Source organism: Colias croceus, chromosome 13 (assembly GCF_905220415.1).
Source record: "Colias croceus chromosome 13, ilColCroc2.1".
NCBI classification, from domain to species: domain Eukaryota; kingdom Metazoa; phylum Arthropoda; class Insecta; order Lepidoptera; family Pieridae; genus Colias; species Colias croceus.
In genome coordinates this window covers 4858319-4876536 of record NC_059549.1, presented here as the reverse complement: position 1 = coordinate 4876536, position 18218 = coordinate 4858319, and the positions used below count along the sequence as shown (strand labels likewise).

The following is an 18218-nucleotide window of genomic DNA, read 5'->3' as shown; positions in this document are numbered from 1 at the left end:
TTCGTGAAACACATTGCGGCTACCAGTTTTGTTGGGCCATATATAAGCATCAGCTACCGATCAAAAAAACATTCCAACTTCGAGATCGGAACAATCAAACATGTACTCCAAGGTATTATAATTATGTTGCAATTTTGCAGCCTGTATACTTATCCTGTAAAGATTATTACTTTTTCAATAGATCAATTCAGTTTTCATTTTTATAATATTTTATTAATTTAAAGTAAGATATTAATCTTGTAACAAATGTAACAGTGTAACAAATTAATCTTTTTTAGGTCATAATCTTCCTGTGCGCCGCGGGCATCGCCTCCGCCGGCAACCTGCTGCACGCCGCTCCGCTCGCCTACAGCGCGCCCGTCTCCTCCGTCTCCTACTCATCCCACGCTAGCCCGGTTGCCACATACGCCGCTGCTCCCGTCGCAACTTACGCTGCTGGCCCAGTCCTCGCCAAGACCGTGGCATACTCCAGCCCCGCCGTCGTGACTAAGACTTACGCCGCACCCGCCGTAGCATCTTACGCCGCACCCGCGTACTCCGCGTACCACGCCGTCCCAGCATACTCCACCTACCACACCGCTCCCGTCGCCACCATCACCAAGTCCGTGGCTCCCGCCGTCTCCTACTCCTCCGTGTCCAGCTCCAAGACTGTGTCATCTCCCGTTGTCGCGCACTACGCTCACGCCGCGCCCGCTGTGTACGCCGCTGCCGCTCCCGCCGTGGCTTACCACGCCTCTCCTGTAGCGACATACCACTCCGGCCCCGCTGTAGCCCATTACGCCGCCGCTCCCGTGGTCAAGTCCGCCATTACTTACTCCGCCGCCCCCGCAGTCTCTCACGTCTCCTACTCCGGATTGGGCGCAAGCTACGGATGGTAATCAACCAAAGATGCATAGAGAAGTATGTATGTATGTATGTATATAATAATATTAAATTATTAATGTTGTTTTACAAAAATAAAACAATATAAAAATTACTCTATCTTTCATTTAAATATTTTCATTAACAAACAACAACAGTAAAGAGACCAATTAAATCCCAAATTTCTTGAAAAATCATATTTTCTCCTAGGTGCAACTGAAATCTTCAACAATAATAAATAGATGAGAGATGTGTGAAACAAATATTTTAAGAAATGAACAACATCCGAGATTTTATCAAAAAGTAGGTATGATATTTAAGTACAATTCGTTTCAGTAGTAGTCATTACCAACCGGCTCGAGAACCTATTATTATGAATTACTAGCGGTCCGCCCCGGCTTCGCCCGTGGTACATGTTTACGTTTTCTCTCCATAAGAACCATCCTCGTACTTCAAGGAATATTATAAAAAAAGAATTAACGAAATTCGTTCAGCCGTTCTCGAGTTATGCGCTTACCAACACATTTTGCGATTCATTTTTATATATTAAATATAAGATTACCTACTTTACCTTATATGTAATATTTTTATTTTTTATCATATATGTAATTCAAATATTTAGGCCCTTGCATATCTGAGAATCTATTTAAAAAAATAACATTATTACTCTAGATACGCCAAGATAATTAGGAAGAATAAACTGAATAGACGAAACAAATTTCACGTATTTAAAATAATATGGACACTGAGCAAAAGCGTTAAAATATAGGCATGCTTATTGCTTATATTTATAAATAAGTATAAATACCATAGCTACATGAGTTGCCAACCTTTTTACCAACAGCCTGATTTATTCTAGTTACATATATCTGCGATCTCTTACTAATCGACGAATCTATACTAATACTAGCGGTCCGCCCCGGCTTCGCCCGTGGTACATATTAACGTTTTCTCTACATAAGAACCATCCTCGTACTTCAAGGAATATAATAAAAAAAGAATTATCGAAATCGGTTCAGCCGTTCTCGAGTTATGGAATTACAACGAAAAGTGGCATTGATTTTTATATATTAGATATTATAAAGCTTAAGAGTTTGTTTGTTTGAACGCGCTAATCTCAGGAACTACTGGTCCGATTTGAAAAATTCTTTCGATGTTAGATAGCCCATTTATTGAGGAAGGTTGAAGGTTGTAGGTAGGAGGTTATCATCACGCTAAGACCAACGGAGCACTGCGGGTAAAACCGCGGGGCACAGCTGGTAAATAATATACTAAAACCTTCCTCTTGAATCACTCTATCTATTAAAAATCTGCATACATAGGGACAGAGAAAGCGACTTTGTTTTATACTATGTAGTGAAGTAGAAAATATCGATAACAAATCAACGTTTTATTAATGGCCGGTTTTGCCTTCAAAAGTCAAGGGATAATATTTATAAGTAATACACTAATATACATATAAGTAATACTACAATATGTTTGGGGTGATTAAGTGGTAAAGAGCTTAAGAGCTTTGCAAATAAGAACATTTAAATAAATGTAAAAGCTGCTTTTAGAATAAAAAAATACTACATAATTGCTTACTCTCTATTTCTTTCTTAAATATACATGTACTTTTTTATTAAAACTGCATTGTTATATACACATTTATCCCTTCGAATAAGCTAGCGGGCAAACGCTTCCTGTCTGAAGAGGTCCTTATCAGTACAAGTGCTACAGTAGCAAACAGGTTATACCTGCGTGTTCTGATTGACAAATAGAACTATGGTATTGATGTACTGTTTTTGATAGAGTTTTGAAAGATAAGTAAAAAAGCCTGATTTCTTAACTTTACTCCATACATAATATGTATGGAGTAAAGTATATTATAATATAAGGTATGAAATAAAACACCAAAATACTTATTACTATTTTTATTAAATGATAAAAGAAGAAGTTACTGTATACACGTCAGCTATATCCCAGTGAAAGTCCCATTGCTCCCGATCCAACCGTAGAACAAACAGATAGAAAAACATATAAGAAGATTCGCTATACCATATTCACATGCTAACATAATATTGTAAAGTTATGTTTGAAACAAACAGTTTGATAGTTTAATTGTTTGTTTGAACGCGCTATTCTCAGGAACTACTGGTCCGATTTGAAAAATTCTTTCAGTGTTAGATAGCCCATTTATCGAAGAAGGCTTTAGGCTATATCATCACGCTAAGACCAACAGGAGTGGAGAACTGCGGGTAAAACCGCAGGGCACAGCTAGTTGTTGATAAGGATACTTTTCAGTTTTATTACGTTACTACAATATATAATACAAGTTGGTTGGCATTTAAAAAATTATATTTATTGTTTTAGGGATATTAATTTTAACCAGTTACTAATATGCAGTGGAATTAAAGACATGAACTCCTTTTTTTATGTTTCTATGTGCATCCAGCGGTAGCACCGGTAGTCATTTGTCTAACGAATAAGATACATCTCTGAACTCGTGACTCCTTGCAGGTATCTGTTACTATAAAATTTTAAATGCCGTAAGGTTATAACCTATAAGATATCTAGTATTCGTAAATATTTAACACGACACTGTGATTTAACCGTGTGAATGGGAATGGGAATTATGACAACAAACAATTCATTAAATTTTAAGCAATGTGTGGCAGTTTACAAATTTTCGACAATGTTCAATTTCAGGAGACAGATTTAATCCTAAAAGAAAGATTAGTACAACTCGACCAAAATAAGTTTGCACCTCGCGTCGATTACATCACACTGACGCTTATGTACGGTCTGCAAAAAAGCATTCGCTATGACTTAAAAAAAGTAAACAAATGTTTGTTATATTTTATTTTGTTAGTTTGTTAGATTTTGGGAAGGTGATCGGGGAAGCGGGCGGGGCGCCGCATTCCGACGAGATGCATACTTAGCTTGGTCGATTTGTTAATAAATATTAATTATATGTTGTTACGCTGTAAACATACAGGCCAAGTACCTCCCTACAGGTGAATAAAATTGTCTAATATTGAAAATAGCTGAAGGTAGTGGTCTAGTTCAGAATTATCATAAAACATAAAGGGAGGAGAGGAGAAATAGAGAGAGCGAGGTATTGTTCATCTTAAAATTAATGCAATTACATGATACGGACATCAGTTAAAACCTTGCTACATGTACAAATATTATGCTGTATATATATACAGCATAATATTTGTATTTTTTTTGTTACATATCTACTTGAATTATAAACTATGACTTGTATCATATTATAACACATAGAAGTTATCCTAATTTATTTTAACTTTATAACTTTTAAACGTTCTACAAAAATTAAATACTACCTCGCCATTTCTTTAAAACTTATTGCATGTATTCGTAACTAAACCTTTAAAATGCAAGTAATTTTTGTTAACAGTTACATTAACAGTTTTTGTTTATATTTAAAGCGTTAAGAATATTTCTCAATTGTTAATTTCTTCGTGACAAACAACTTGCCAATATAATAAAGTCTCTACCTATACGACCTCATAGTGCATGCAATTATAACACCTCTATAAGTGTCTATAATCTAGTTGTTACTGCATTTTATGATTTAGCCCGAATCGAGAATAATTATTTATCTGTGATCATGAGAATGATAAGTGATAACTGCTTAGTGATAATAATAATATAATGTAAAAATTAATTGTAATTAATTAATTAATTAATTATCTGCCGCCAATTGTAATACCTACGTCCTTTTCGTACCATATAATAACTTCTTTTTATTGTTTTTTTTTGTTATATTATGGTTGTATAAATAAAATGATCTTTTTGCTAAGATACTGTCTTTTAAACCAAAATTAATATAATATTTTGTCGTACAGAAATGTTGAGATAAGAAATTCAGTGTTAATTATCATTTTAAATGTAACTACCTAATTAAGTTATGTATTACAAATTTTATTGCTATCAATACGAGCAAATATCATGGCTGAATATTGAATTATTTAACTTGACTTTTAGGCGGTGATCCGCCTTGACATTGACGACGCTGGCGGCGATGAGCGCGAGCCGTGAATGGTGGTAGTTGTTCAGACTTACACTTATAAAAGCACACGCGATCGCTTCCGAAAGTATTCCATTGACAACAGCGGATCAATTAAACATGTACACCAAGGTGTGTTCCTCATATCTTTATTCATAGATTATAGTTTTATAATATATCTACAAAATAATTATATGAAACAATTATCGTCGCTTTAATTTTAGTATGATGTGAAGTATTCACCATGAAATTATAACTTATTATTTCTTTCAGGTCTTAATCTTCCTGTGCGCCGCGGGCATCGCCTCCGCCGGCAACCTGCTGCACGCCGCTCCACTCGCCTACAGCGCGCCCGTCTCGTCCGTCTCCTACACGTCCCACGCTGCCCCGGTCGCCGCATACGCCACTGCCCCCGTCACAGCTTACGCCACTGGCCCAGTGCTCGCCAAAACAGTGGCTTACTCCAGCCCTGTCGTGACTAAGACTTACGCCGCACCCACCGTAGCATCTTACGCCGCACCCGCATACTCCGCGTACCACGCTGTCCCAGCCTACTCCACCTACCACACCGCTCCCGTCGCCACCATCACCAAGTCCGTAGCTCCCGCAGTCTCCTACTCCTCCGTGTCGAGCTCCAAGACTGTGTCTGCTCCCGTTGTCGCGCACTACGATCACGCCGCGCCTGCTGTGTACGCCGCCGCTGCTCCCGCTGTGTACGCCGCCTCTGCTCCCGCAGTGGCCAGCTACGCTGCCGCTCCCGTCGTCGCTAAGACGATCGCTGCACCTGGTATCGCCACTTACCACTCAGCCCCTGCCGTAGCTTACGCCGCCGCTCCAGTTGTCAAATCTGCCATCACTTACTCTGCGGCTCCAGCGGTTTCCCACGTCACCTACTCCGGTGTGGGCGTTAACTACGGATGGTAATCAACCAAAGATATAACGACCTACAATAAATTATTAAAATGATAAATACAAAAATAAATTATTTAAATTAAATATTATATTTTTTTTTTCAAATCTAATCGCCATAATAAGCGCGCTAAGTACATATAAAGAGCTCATTTCAAATTAAACTTAAATTTGTTTTAAAGAGTTCACTCCGATTTTAATCAGTGAGGTATACTGTAATGGAAAATATTTTTATGAAAAACCACTAAATACTACGTCGGTCTTTATTCAAATAATTCATCACACTTGCACTGGTCGAGACTCAAGACCATTCCTTTAAAATACTAGGTATTAATGTGAATGGGTCATTAAATAGTTGCAATGTATTGTATCCTTATTACTTAATTCAAACCATTTGAGGCACAACATGCCATTCATAAACATTGCAGTTATTTTATATGCAACAGATTTTAACATGTAGCATCATCATAAGACCACATTCCCACTTCTGGGACACGAGCCTCATCAGCTGTTATCACATGCTATAATCCACCGCGATGGCCAAGTGCAGGTTTGCAGATGACACAATATGTCGTCGATCTTTTGATTCTTCGGCATGTCGGTTTCATTACAATGTCTTCCTTCACCTATCGAGTAGGAGAAATTGAAAACTCAATTTATTTCCTGCAGGCTCACCTGTTCTCGAACCCCCGATTTTTTTTTATTCTTCCCTCAATTTATAATATCCATTTAAACTAATCAATTTTGGAAAAAAATATTTTGGTATGAACTGTGAAACTCGGTAATGGATACTGAAATTATATCATATTTATTTTATGGTAGGTAGGGAAACTTGTTTATTTGCATACGCCTGCAACTTTATGAAAGCAATAAATGGCTCAGTGGTTTTATTTCTATAATTAATTAATCGATATTATTAATTATTATCGATGCTTATCGAAAACACTGACGTTTGTTTTATTTAATTTATCTTACGTGTTATTTCAGGAATATTTATAGATCATTACAATTTAGTATATTACCGAAGGGAAGGATTAAAAATTAACTGGTAGACTTCTGGCGCCTTATCTCACTTTGTAAAAAATATGATAAAGAGCACTTCAATTTTCCTTAACATTTATAAAACTGTTTCTAGTTTCCTTAGTCGCTATACACAATATTATAGATATAAGAGTGTGTGTAAAAGTTAAAACAACAATGGATTCGTCGTCATTTGTAGTCTTTTGTTAGTGCCAAGAGTTCCGCAATTCTGCTTTATTACAAGTATGCTTTTTATTTTTAGATTCGCCGGGAAGGCGTCAGTTTTGTGTAGTATTGTTTCTACTAAAGTTATAGTTCTATGACCTAAGTAGGTAGCCCATTGCTATACCTGTAGATTAAACCAGGAAGAGGTAATATACATAGTTAAATATAACAAACCTATATAGTATGTATAGTGATAGTTAAAACCTAGTAGTATATCTATCATTAGATACTATGTGCAAAATAGTGTCGTTTAGTTCGATAGTAGCAATGCATATCGTTTCAGTGTTGACTGTTGAGTCTAAAAAAAGTTTGTAACTGATAGAAGGACTGATGACTTTTGCATGTGAACTAATCTATGTTGATATAGGTAAAGGAACAAGAAAAAAGTGTTCTTTAATTTCAACTTCGCTTTATTAATAATTTTTTTCTCATTATTATTACAATTACAGTCAATAGTTCTTTATATTACGTTCTAATGATTAGATAGTTATGTACAGAAATAAAATGCTTTGGTTGTTTACCAGCCGTGGCCACCATAGGCTCCACCGTAGGAGATAGCGGGAGCGGCGTATGAAGCGTAGGCGGGTGCTGCGGCTGCGTAAGTGGCGTAAGCGGGAGCCGCGGCGTAAGTGGCCACGGGGGCGGCGTGGGTCGCCACGGAAGCGTAAGATACGGATGGGGCGACGCGGGCTACGGGAGCGGCATACGCGGCATATGCGGGTGCGGCATAAGTCCTAGCTACAACAGGTGCGGCGGCGGCGTAAGTCCTGGTGATGACGGGGGCGGCAGCTGCATAAGTCCTGGCGTATACGGGAGCGGCGGCGGCATAAGTTCTGACCACGGGGGCAGCGTACGCTCTTACGGGAGCGGCTACAGCCACGGGGGACGTGTGAGTGGACACTGATTGGTAAGAAACACTAGCGGGCGCGGCGTAAGTGGACACAGCTGGGGCGGCGTAAGACACGGCTGGCGCGGCGTAAGTTCTGGCGTATGTCGCTACTGGGGCAGCAGCGTAAGTGGCAACTGGAGCGGCAGCGTAAGTGGCCACCGGGGCAGCGGCGTATGTGGCAACGGGAGCAGCGGCATAGGTGGCGACTGGTCCACCGTGGGATGTGGTCGTCTGTGTAGTGTACGATACGGATGTGGCTGGAGCGCTGTAAGCTACGGCGGGAGCTCCGTGCAATAAGTTGCCAGCGGACGCGATGCCCACGGCGCAAAGGAAAGTTACCACCTGAAAGCATTAGAAAAGAGTTTAGAAATTTGACAAGCCACGGTACACTAAATAAAAAAACATATTCAAGTACTCTTTGGTAATAATACCTTAGTATACATGATAGGGTTGATTGAGTTAATGTTACTTAGTGACTTCAAAAGCACATGCATTCACTTATATACTACTGTGAACAAACTGGTACCCAATCCTAAGATAAGTTTTGTGCAATATGTGGTGCAACTTTTGATATCGAAAAATAATAGTTCGCGACATGCAATAAGGATTACTTTAGTAAGAAAATAGTATCAATTCTCTAATAAAATCCTGTACCTACATACAACTGTAACAATGTCAGGGCAAAGCTACACCCAGTCTCCTATTAATATGTGTACTAGATACTACTTTATCGAAATAACGCTTATAAACGTTGACTACGACACAATCATTTGAATTACAAATAATATGCGTTCCCTTTTTGTGTCTAAATCGTATTTGGCTTGTTAGAAGTTATTGTAATTGATATCCTGTTTAATATTTCTCAAAGAATATTATAGAGAAGTAATTCAATCACACTGCTTTATTGTGCTTTTTAAATAATCCTAAACAAAGCATTTAAGCTTAGTAATACAAAATATAACGAAATTGACTTGTTTAATTATTTGCAAATTGTATGCAAATGAATGTTTAGATAGTTATTATAACTGTTTAATTATAACTTTAAGTCCTCGTGAATATGTACCTAAGTTTTTTTTTTCAACGAACAACAGAGACCATCGCCAAAAGTACTAAGGTTTAACTCAGTAAAAGATAAAAGAAAAGAGGGACGAAATGAAAGCTAACAATGGCTTTGCAAATAATCCCGAATCCCTTTAAAGTATGGCTACTCGATTAAAGTGTAAGGGATAGTAATGGGAGATCTATCTTATCTACGTATCTACTAGGTGATGCGTCTATACGTTTGCGTTTCTTACTCTGTGACACATAACACAACCATGGGCATTTAAATAAGCTCTATATCGAACTCGTCTTGATTAATAGATAAATACCTAGATTAAATCACATATTGATTTAATAGGTTACACGGAAGAATACAAACACTCTCTCTCATTTTTTTTTATTTCTTACATAGGTATAACAAATAACAGGAATTAATACTCATAGAACCTAGTATTTACTGATAGAATTAGTACCTATTATTTTTATACATTTTACATAAAACATACATTTAAATGTACATATTAAAAAAATGAACATGTAAGTAGACCGCATTTAAGGCAAACGCAATTTTTTTTTATATGTGTAATTTGTTTTATGTTAGCAGTTAGCACTTAACTATTACTATGATTACAATTTCAAATTTGCATTTAAAATTCTCATTTCATTAATATATTAAGTAACATTTTATTTATTATCCGACCCCGACAAATTTTGACTATTACACCTATGCATGAATTAGTTAATTTAAACTTCTTAAAACCTTTTTATTTCATCATATAAAATGGCATAATAAAACCTCACATGGTATAAAATATAAACTCAGCAAGACGTGAAGTTATGTCTCGTAAAATATTAGATTCTCTGCAACTAGGCTTTGTCTTATGAAATATTAACGAACTTGTTAGCCCCTGCTCTCTCAATACCATAAAATGTGTTCTAAACATAGCCATTCTTTTAGCATAAGAATATTTAAAAGAATATAAGGTCTGCTATGTATCATATTTTTTATTTTTCAAGTAGGTATTAAATTATAGCGTTTGGAGTTGATTAATTATTGATAACGATTAATTTTTACATTACAATACATATTTTTCTAAAACCTACGAAATAGTCTAATAATACTAATTCTATACAAAGTTTTATAACTCTAGAATTTAATCAATGCATTTTTTTAAATGTAAAGGGAAAATTCACATTAAAAAAAAAACTTAATTCGTCAAATTTTTTAAAGGTATGTTCCTCAGTTACTCTAGATCTGATTGACATACCTACCTACATTTACTTCAATGCAGGAAACGTATGTAGGTAATTGTTAAGATTGGTTCATTAATTTAAAAGATAAACGCCAAAATATTATACAAGGCTTATGTAAGTTTATTACACCGACTTGTAATAGTTACAGTTGTTAATTTAAAGAATCCAATTCAATCAATTATTGCAAACAGCCCGTAAATTCTAGCAATGACTAATTAAAATAATATGCATCAGATATGCCAGCAAAACTTTTAGAAATGTGTTTTTTGGTAAATAAATCTTTTAAATGCATAAATATTTATATTGGCATTCTTGCTATAACTCCAATTTCAATTACTTGAACTACCACGTTTGGACTACTCCAGCGGCGATTATTTATCAATAAATTGATAGAAATATGTACCTACATACTACCATTTTACCCATGTCTTCGCATACGTGTGTCGTTAGATACATCATCATCATCATCATCATCAGCCCATATACGTTCCCACTGCTAGGACACGGGCCTCCTATGAGGGTACAGGCCATAATCCACCACGCTGGCCAAGTGCGGGTTGGCGGATGACACATGTCGTCGAACTTTTTTTTTTTTAATTCTTCGACATGTCGGTTTCCTCACGATGTTTTCCTTCACCGTTCGAGCAGTGGTGATGTTACAACATGCGCAGATAAATTGAAAAATCAATTTATTTCCTGCGCGCTCGCCTGGTCTCGAACCACGGACTTATCGATTCGAAGTCCGAGGTCTCACCACTGAGCCACCACTGCTCTGGATCTGTCGTTAGATACATGCAATAGAATTATCCCATAAAATTTCAGTTTTGTAGCTCATGATGATTTTATAAATAACCAAAAGTTATTCTAAAAGCATCTTTTATAAAATTTATGTTGGCACATCAAATCAAATTTTATTTAAGTTTATGAAGAATACTTTCATGATTCATCTATCGCTTCAGGCGTTACAATTTAAAAATAATTTATGTCTCATTTACTTATCTATAAGTTTCTATACTTACCTAGTTCTTATTTTGTATCGGTCATTCTGAAAAATATTTATATATTTTAATTTACATCTAGGTATTATGAATAATTGACCTAAATAAATTATTTTAATATCTAATAAATTTCAACTGGTGTTCAAAAGTAGAGTTAATACTCTACTTAAAAATTAATATTTATTAGTATGAAATTTAATTACGTTACATATGACAGTCATGTGCTCAGCTAAAAATAAATATACCTACTTAACTATTTTAAAATTTTCATTATTTATATTGATAACTTGTATAAAAAAATAGTGATTCTAATATTTTTTGTTTACGTATTTAAGTTCTATAAAATAATAAAATAAATAAATTTTATTAATATTAATATTGAAATCAGCGCTCTATGCGTTATTTAATATTATATTGTTCCTTTTTATATATGGTTTATATATAACCCTTTAGATATGGAAATATTACTTTAATAAACAAGGTTCCCACTTAATCCTCTCCTTCTTTCATAAGTAGACACTCATTCTATTTTAAATTCAAGTGATATAATAAGATTAAGACTTTATAGGTAATTTAGGCTGTTTTCCAATTACAGAGCATAATGCGACTCAGTGGCGCACAATGCCGAATTATGCTGATGCTTAATTGGAACGTGAAACGCACCAGCAGGTTGCAAAAAAAAAAATGAAAAAAAAAATATTCATAACAATAACCTCATTAATGTGTAAATAAAGTGGTATACATAATAATTGGTTGAAAACTATTTACGGTTATTTTAAATAATTTGGATTTACCTTCATCCATACTTATATTGATTTTTTTAACACAATTTGAATTAACTTTGATTATTTCGAAAAAACTACAATGAAACGAAAGCTTTAAATTTTTTTCCAACAATTAATAATTACTTACGATAAATCGATTGCACGTATCAATTCACGCGCATTACTTATAAGAGTGCTCAATTGTGCGAAGCATTGCTGTAATTGGAACATTCAACGTTAAGCATTATGCCGCATAATGCGCTCTAGTGCTGTAATTGGAAAACACGGAATATCTCGTAATACTTAACCAGATAAATATTGTGATGAAATAAACATAAATAAAATGAAAGTAGAATGACAATAAGACAGTATCGTACCCTCTGAAAAGCTGCTAACCTTGGCAATGAAAGTGGTTAATTCGCCCGATCACTTGTGAATGTTTTCGGTATAAAAACTGTAGCGCTTTTTACAGAAATTATTCCGTTCCGAATTTTAATACAATAAACATGTACGCTAAGGTGTGTATTAAAATAATAAATTTGTAATTAAATGATTTTATTATGATTGATGGGTGAAAAATACTAAAACATTTTTTTATTTTTTATATTTGCAGTTGATCGTCGCTCTTTGCGCTTTGGGCGTCGCCCACGGCAGCGGCCTGTTGGCAGCCGCCCCAGTGGCCTACAGCAGCCACGCCTACGCGCCCGCCGTGTCCTCTGTGTCGTCCTACTCCACACAGACCGCTCACGCCGCGCCCATCGCCACCTACGCCGCCGCGCCCGCCATCCACGCCGCCTACGCCGCCCCAGCGGTCTCCGTGCACGCCGCCCCAGCCGTCGCCGTGCACGCCGCTCCCGCCGTCGCCGTGAGCCGCACCATCGCGCCCGCCGCCACCTCCTACTCTTCCTACTCCTCCACCACCGCACACGGCTCTCCCGTGGCAACCTACGCCGCTGCCCCCGCGTACTCCACGTACGCCGCCGCCGCTCCCGCCGTAGCCGTGCACGCCGCGCCCGCCGTCGCCGTGAGCCGCACCATTGCCCCCGCCGTGTCGTCCTACTCTTCCTACTCCAGCCAGACCGCGCACGGCGCTAGGGCTATCGTCGCTCCCGCCGCATACGCCGCTCCCGTGGCCGCCTACTCCCGCACCTACGCCGCCGCCCCCGTGGCCGCCTACTCCCGCACCTACGCCGCCCCCGCCTACTCCACCTACTCCGCGGCCGCTCCCGCCTACTCCGCGTACTCCACTTACGCCGCTCCCGCGTACTCTAGCTACGCCGCCCCCGCGTACTCCACCTACGCCGCCGCCGCTCCCGTCCTCAGATCATCTGTGGCGTACTCTGCTGCCCCCGCCGTCTCCCACATCTCCTACAACGCTCACGGCGCCAACTACGCTTGGTAATTTAAGTCATGGTGTTGTTAACTTGTTATGTAAATAATTGAAAAATAAAAATCGTTCACAAATCTAAGCTTGACTTTTCTTTTCTCAAATAAATCAACAAAATTGGTCGCAAAATAATATTATATAACATAGTTTAGACTTTAGACTTACTATTAAAACAATTACTATTGTTTTAATATTTCTGACGAATACCTAATTACTTAAAAATAAATACTAATCATTTCTATGTTTATTTTTGATAAAATGATAATGAACTAGGTATTCTTTATACATATACAGGGTGTCCCAAAAAGTAGTGATATATACTAAAGCTGGGAGATAAAGGACTTAGAGGGCTATACGAAATCCGAATCACCCCCATGTATGTTATACGATTTTTCGTATTTTCGTGGTTATGACATGTTTTCAATTTTTCACCAATCGCTGAGTACGATGAGATTTTCACTCATGGTGACGTGAATTATTGCGGTAGATGCTTGATTTTTTTTTGTGTGCTAAGCTGATAGATAAGCCAATTCAGTATGGTAACATTTACTATCCTTAGATCTTTGAATGGAATAAAAAAAGAATTAAATGCAAAGAAAGATAAAATTACCCAGTATGTTCACAACTTCAAGGGCCCGTAAAAAAATAAAATCACATAAAAAAAATCCATTTAGACATATAAAGACGATTTTTTCCGGTGATGTCTCATGTCGCCCTTGCATTGTGCAATATTTTAAAAATTTCTTGTAATTAAACACCTTGTTTTACTTTGATTTTATTAATCATCGTGTGAATTAAATTTTTGCACTTGCCACATTTAGATTTTAATTTTTCATTTGAATCCTTATGAGTAATAAAATGGAATGTCCAAGATAGCTACCTGATAGATAGAGCAAGTTTTTAAAAGCCAATCGGAAATTTTTTTCATCTCCACTATTTACTCAATCAAAATATTAGGTCGCACAAAACATTTTGAACCTTCTCCTCCGTAATTAGTTTAGTAATTTTTGAAAGTCGCTGTTCTATTGCTTTCTACTCACGCGCTAATTCTATAACCCCAATTAATTATTCTGTAATTTCAGTAGGCTGATGATGATCATATTATGTATATTTCGAGTGCGCTTAGAAAATAAGATTATTAAGATAATTTGCATGGTAAACTTAATATCTTTGAAAGTTACATATTATTTATATTTAAAAAGAAAAGAAAAAATTCGATCACGAGGTGGGACTTGAATCCGCATCCTTTCGCGCCAATCCGGAGCCGATGTTTGACTAATTCAGCCACTCGTGGCCCACCAGAGCGATCGCATTTCTATTCTATCAGTTTAATGTGTCTAAGGAACACACCTTTACAAAATATATAAATTTATAAAGAGTAGAAAAAATTTGATCATGAGGCGGGACTCGAACCCGCATCCTTTCACACCAATCCAAAATTTTCATAAATTTATAGTTATAAAGCATTTGAATGCATTAAACCAAAAACATCAAGTAACATAATTACCTATTAGATATGTTTATCGATAATATTGTATTCTTTAACTTTTGAATGTTTATTTTTTTTTACTCAAATGTTTAGGTAATATAATATTATAAAGTACATTAATTACCTACACCTTTAAATGATAATGTTTTTCGATTCTTAATATTGTCAAGTATGGAGAAAAGGTGATGGGGATAAAAAATAGAGTATAAATAATTTTAGGAACACATTTTTAATTTTTCATCTATGTACACAACAAGTTGATATAATTTGATTCAGTTTACCAAGCGTAGTTGGCGCCGTGAGCGTTGTAGGAGATGTGGGAGACGGCGGGGGCAGCAGAGTACGCCACAGATGATCTGAGGACGGGAGCGGCGGCGGCGTAGGTGGAGTACGCGGGGGCGGCGTAGCTAGAGTACGCGGGAGCGGCGTAAGTGGAGTACGCGGAGTAGGCGGGAGCGGCCGCGGAGTAGGTGGAGTAGGCGGGGGCGGCGTAGGTGCGGGAGTAGGCGGCCACGGGGGCGGCGGCGTAGGTGCGGGAGTAGGCGGCCACGGGAGCGGCGTATGCGGCGGGAGCGACGATAGCCCTAGCGCCGTGCGCGGTCTGGCTGGAGTAGGAAGAGTAGGACGACACGGCGGGGGCAATGGTGCGGCTCACGGCGACGGCGGGCGCGGCGTGCACGGCTACGGCGGGAGCGGCGGCGGCGTACGTGGAGTAGGCGGGGGCAGCGGCGTAGGTTGCCACGGGAGAGCCGTGTGCGGTGGTGGAGGAGTAGGAAGAGTAGGAGGTGGCGGCGGGCGCGATGGTGCGGCTCACGGCGACGGCGGGAGCGGCGTGCACGGCGACGGCTGGGGCGGCGTGCACGGAGACCGCTGGGGCGGCGTAGGCGGCGTGGATGGCGGGCGCGGCGGCGTAGGTGGCGATGGGCGCGGCGTGAGCGGTCTGTGTGGAGTAGGACGACACAGAGGACACGGCGGGCGCGTAGGCGTGGCTGCTGTAGGCCACTGGGGCGGCTGCCAACAGGCCGCTGCCGTGGGCGACGCCCAAAGCGCAAAGAGCGACGATCAACTGCAAATAAAGCATTATACTTTATTAAACTTTTCTTTTTTACACTAAAATCAATTATCCGATTTAAAATATCACTTTTCTATGTCTCACGAAGTCAGATCATCCCACAGGCAAAGAACAATGGTCTGACTTATTTAATTGACTTTCTCGTATTACACATGACTAAATAAAAGTAATTAATATCACTTAATAATCCAATGTTCACACACCTTGGCGTACATGTTTCTGTTGTTAAAGTTGGCAACTGAATAATTTCTGCTGGAAGTGCCCTGGTTTTTATACTAAACGTTCGTCCAAAGCGCTCAGTCTACTTTCATTGTCAAGGTAGGCTGCTATTCGGTAGGTGGTACGTAAGGAGTGACTCAGAGATAGACTTTCAATTTTAATCATGTTCCGTTTGTTTTGTTTGTCGGCACTATACCAGGAGCAAGCCTTGAGGTTACATGTACATGTGCATTGTGCAAACCTTTAATAGAAAATATTTATCATAATAAGAGCGTTACTTATGTATTGATAGAGCTTCGATAATAACACATAGGTACACAACTTTGAAATTGAAACAAGAAAGTGCAAAGCTTATTTTTGATAAAATTGTCAAATCATGTTAATAACAAATGTACCTACAACTAAAATAAAATACTTATGTGGAGAACGCAATAAAAGCGTACACGCACGGAATATTTACAGGTAGTTTGATGTAATAGGTACTTATTTCATTCAATTTTTGCAAAATTTTTTTTTTCAAATCAAATTTATTTATTACTAGCTTTCCGCCTGCGGCTTCGCCCGCGTATTCAAAAAAAAACCCGCATAGTTCCCGTTCCCGTGAGATTTCCGGGATAAAACCTAGCCTATGTTACTCGTGGATAATGTAGCTTTCGAATGGTGAAAGAATTTTTAAAATCGGTCCAGTAGTTTATGAGCCTATTCGTTACAATCAAACAAACAAACAAACAAAGTTTTCCTCTTTATAATATTAGTGTAGGTAGATGTAGATTAAACATACATATAGGTATACAATTACAATTTAATACAATATACAATTAATTATTCTTCGTTGATGGTCTACTCCTGTTATGGTCGTAGTTAAGATAACAAACGAATAGTAAATATCCAATCCAATCAATCAAGCTTACATTAAAAAATGTATTAATACAACTCAACTACCTACCTAAGTTAAACGAAAGAGCTTTTCATAAATACATAATATTTTCTAAATTATAAATCTAAACATTAAGTACTTTAAAATAACGGAAATCGCTTTTATAATACCTATAATAATTAATCAATGGATAATAATAATTACGTTTATTGTAAGAACTTTTTATCTATTTTTCGTGTAAACTTTAAGTTTTAAATTCCTTCGTTCAAAATCAAAAATGTTTGTTATTTGTAACAGAGTTGTTAATGCATGTTGAAACAAATTAAGGCATTTGCATTTATGCAAGTATAAAATTAGGAATTCAGTGTAATACAATATTTCATTTTGTAAGTGAAGTTCTTGGGTATATTTTAATTTCGTTTACCTAACAACCTTAACAGTACCAAGCCTTTCATTTTGTAATTATAGTTGATAAATATAAATTTGCACCCACATAGGTCAAGCATATCAAGGACATTTTGGTGTTTTTATGTTCAGATTAGTCATATCTCTGGTGTTAACTGTACATACGCTTATATTACTTATATAGTTATATTAAAAATTATTCATAAATTATACCTTATTATACATGCGTACCTTTATTACTTTAATAATTAATGATATACCTTTACGAAATACTGAATAGTTTAATTGTTAAATGTACCTAACAAAAATAATACGAGTAATAATTATAAACATATTTGTATTAGGTAGGTAAGTATTCTTTTTTTATGTTGACTAGATTTCTGTTGTTTATCATCAAAATCGCAATTACAATTAGGTACTAAGGAAATCGTACCAACCTACAATAAGTGTTCCATAACTACAAATTTTAACAGCATATTATCATTTATCCTACATCAATTTCATTACTATAAGTGTAGCGTAAAATTATTAACTATTAGGTAACAGTTAAACCATCAAACAACGAGCGAGAATAAATCATAGTGTTACACAGCAGAGGGATAATATCAGCTAGGTACATAACAACATAACTGCCCTTGCCCCTTAGAAACTCTTCCTTTCTTTACCTGCTACATAATGCACATGTAATGAAAACCTAGCCTATTAAACTCAGTAATAATGTAGATTCCCGATAAAATAATTTTAAGTAAAGTAGTTCTTGAGTTCATCAGTTTCTTCACCATCACTTTTGTCA

General features: G+C 37.4%; 3 protein-coding genes across 3 annotated transcripts; 1 reads left to right on the top strand and 2 right to left on the bottom strand.

Annotated features, from left to right (window-relative positions):
- Positions 1-76: 76 nt before the first annotated feature.
- On the top strand, positions 77-13445 carry LOC123697045 (endochitinase A-like). Its single transcript, XM_045643463.1, has 9 exons — positions 77-112; positions 279-874; positions 3519-3643; positions 4944-5008; positions 5150-5796; positions 7778-7919; positions 11808-11881; positions 12449-12494; positions 12590-13445. The coding sequence occupies exons 1-9, from the start codon at positions 101-103 to the stop codon at positions 13376-13378; spliced, it is 2496 nt and encodes an 831-aa protein (XP_045499419.1). The 5' UTR covers positions 77-100; the 3' UTR covers positions 13379-13445.
- LOC123696626 (cuticle protein 16.5-like) lies at positions 7423-8485 on the bottom strand. The gene is made up of 2 exons (XM_045642944.1): positions 8351-8485; positions 7423-8261 (listed from the first exon to the last, which is right to left on the bottom strand). Exons 1-2 carry the CDS (start codon positions 8411-8413, stop codon positions 7548-7550), a joined length of 777 nt encoding a protein of 258 aa, XP_045498900.1. The 5' UTR covers positions 8414-8485; the 3' UTR covers positions 7423-7547.
- Positions 13446-15062: 1617 nt separating the features above from the next.
- LOC123696625 (cuticle protein 16.5-like) lies at positions 15063-16245 on the bottom strand. Its single transcript, XM_045642943.1, has 2 exons — positions 16128-16245; positions 15063-15918 (listed from the first exon to the last, which is right to left on the bottom strand). Exons 1-2 carry the CDS (start codon positions 16137-16139, stop codon positions 15130-15132), a joined length of 801 nt encoding a protein of 266 aa, XP_045498899.1. The 5' UTR covers positions 16140-16245; the 3' UTR covers positions 15063-15129.
- Positions 16246-18218: the final 1973 nt, after the last annotated feature.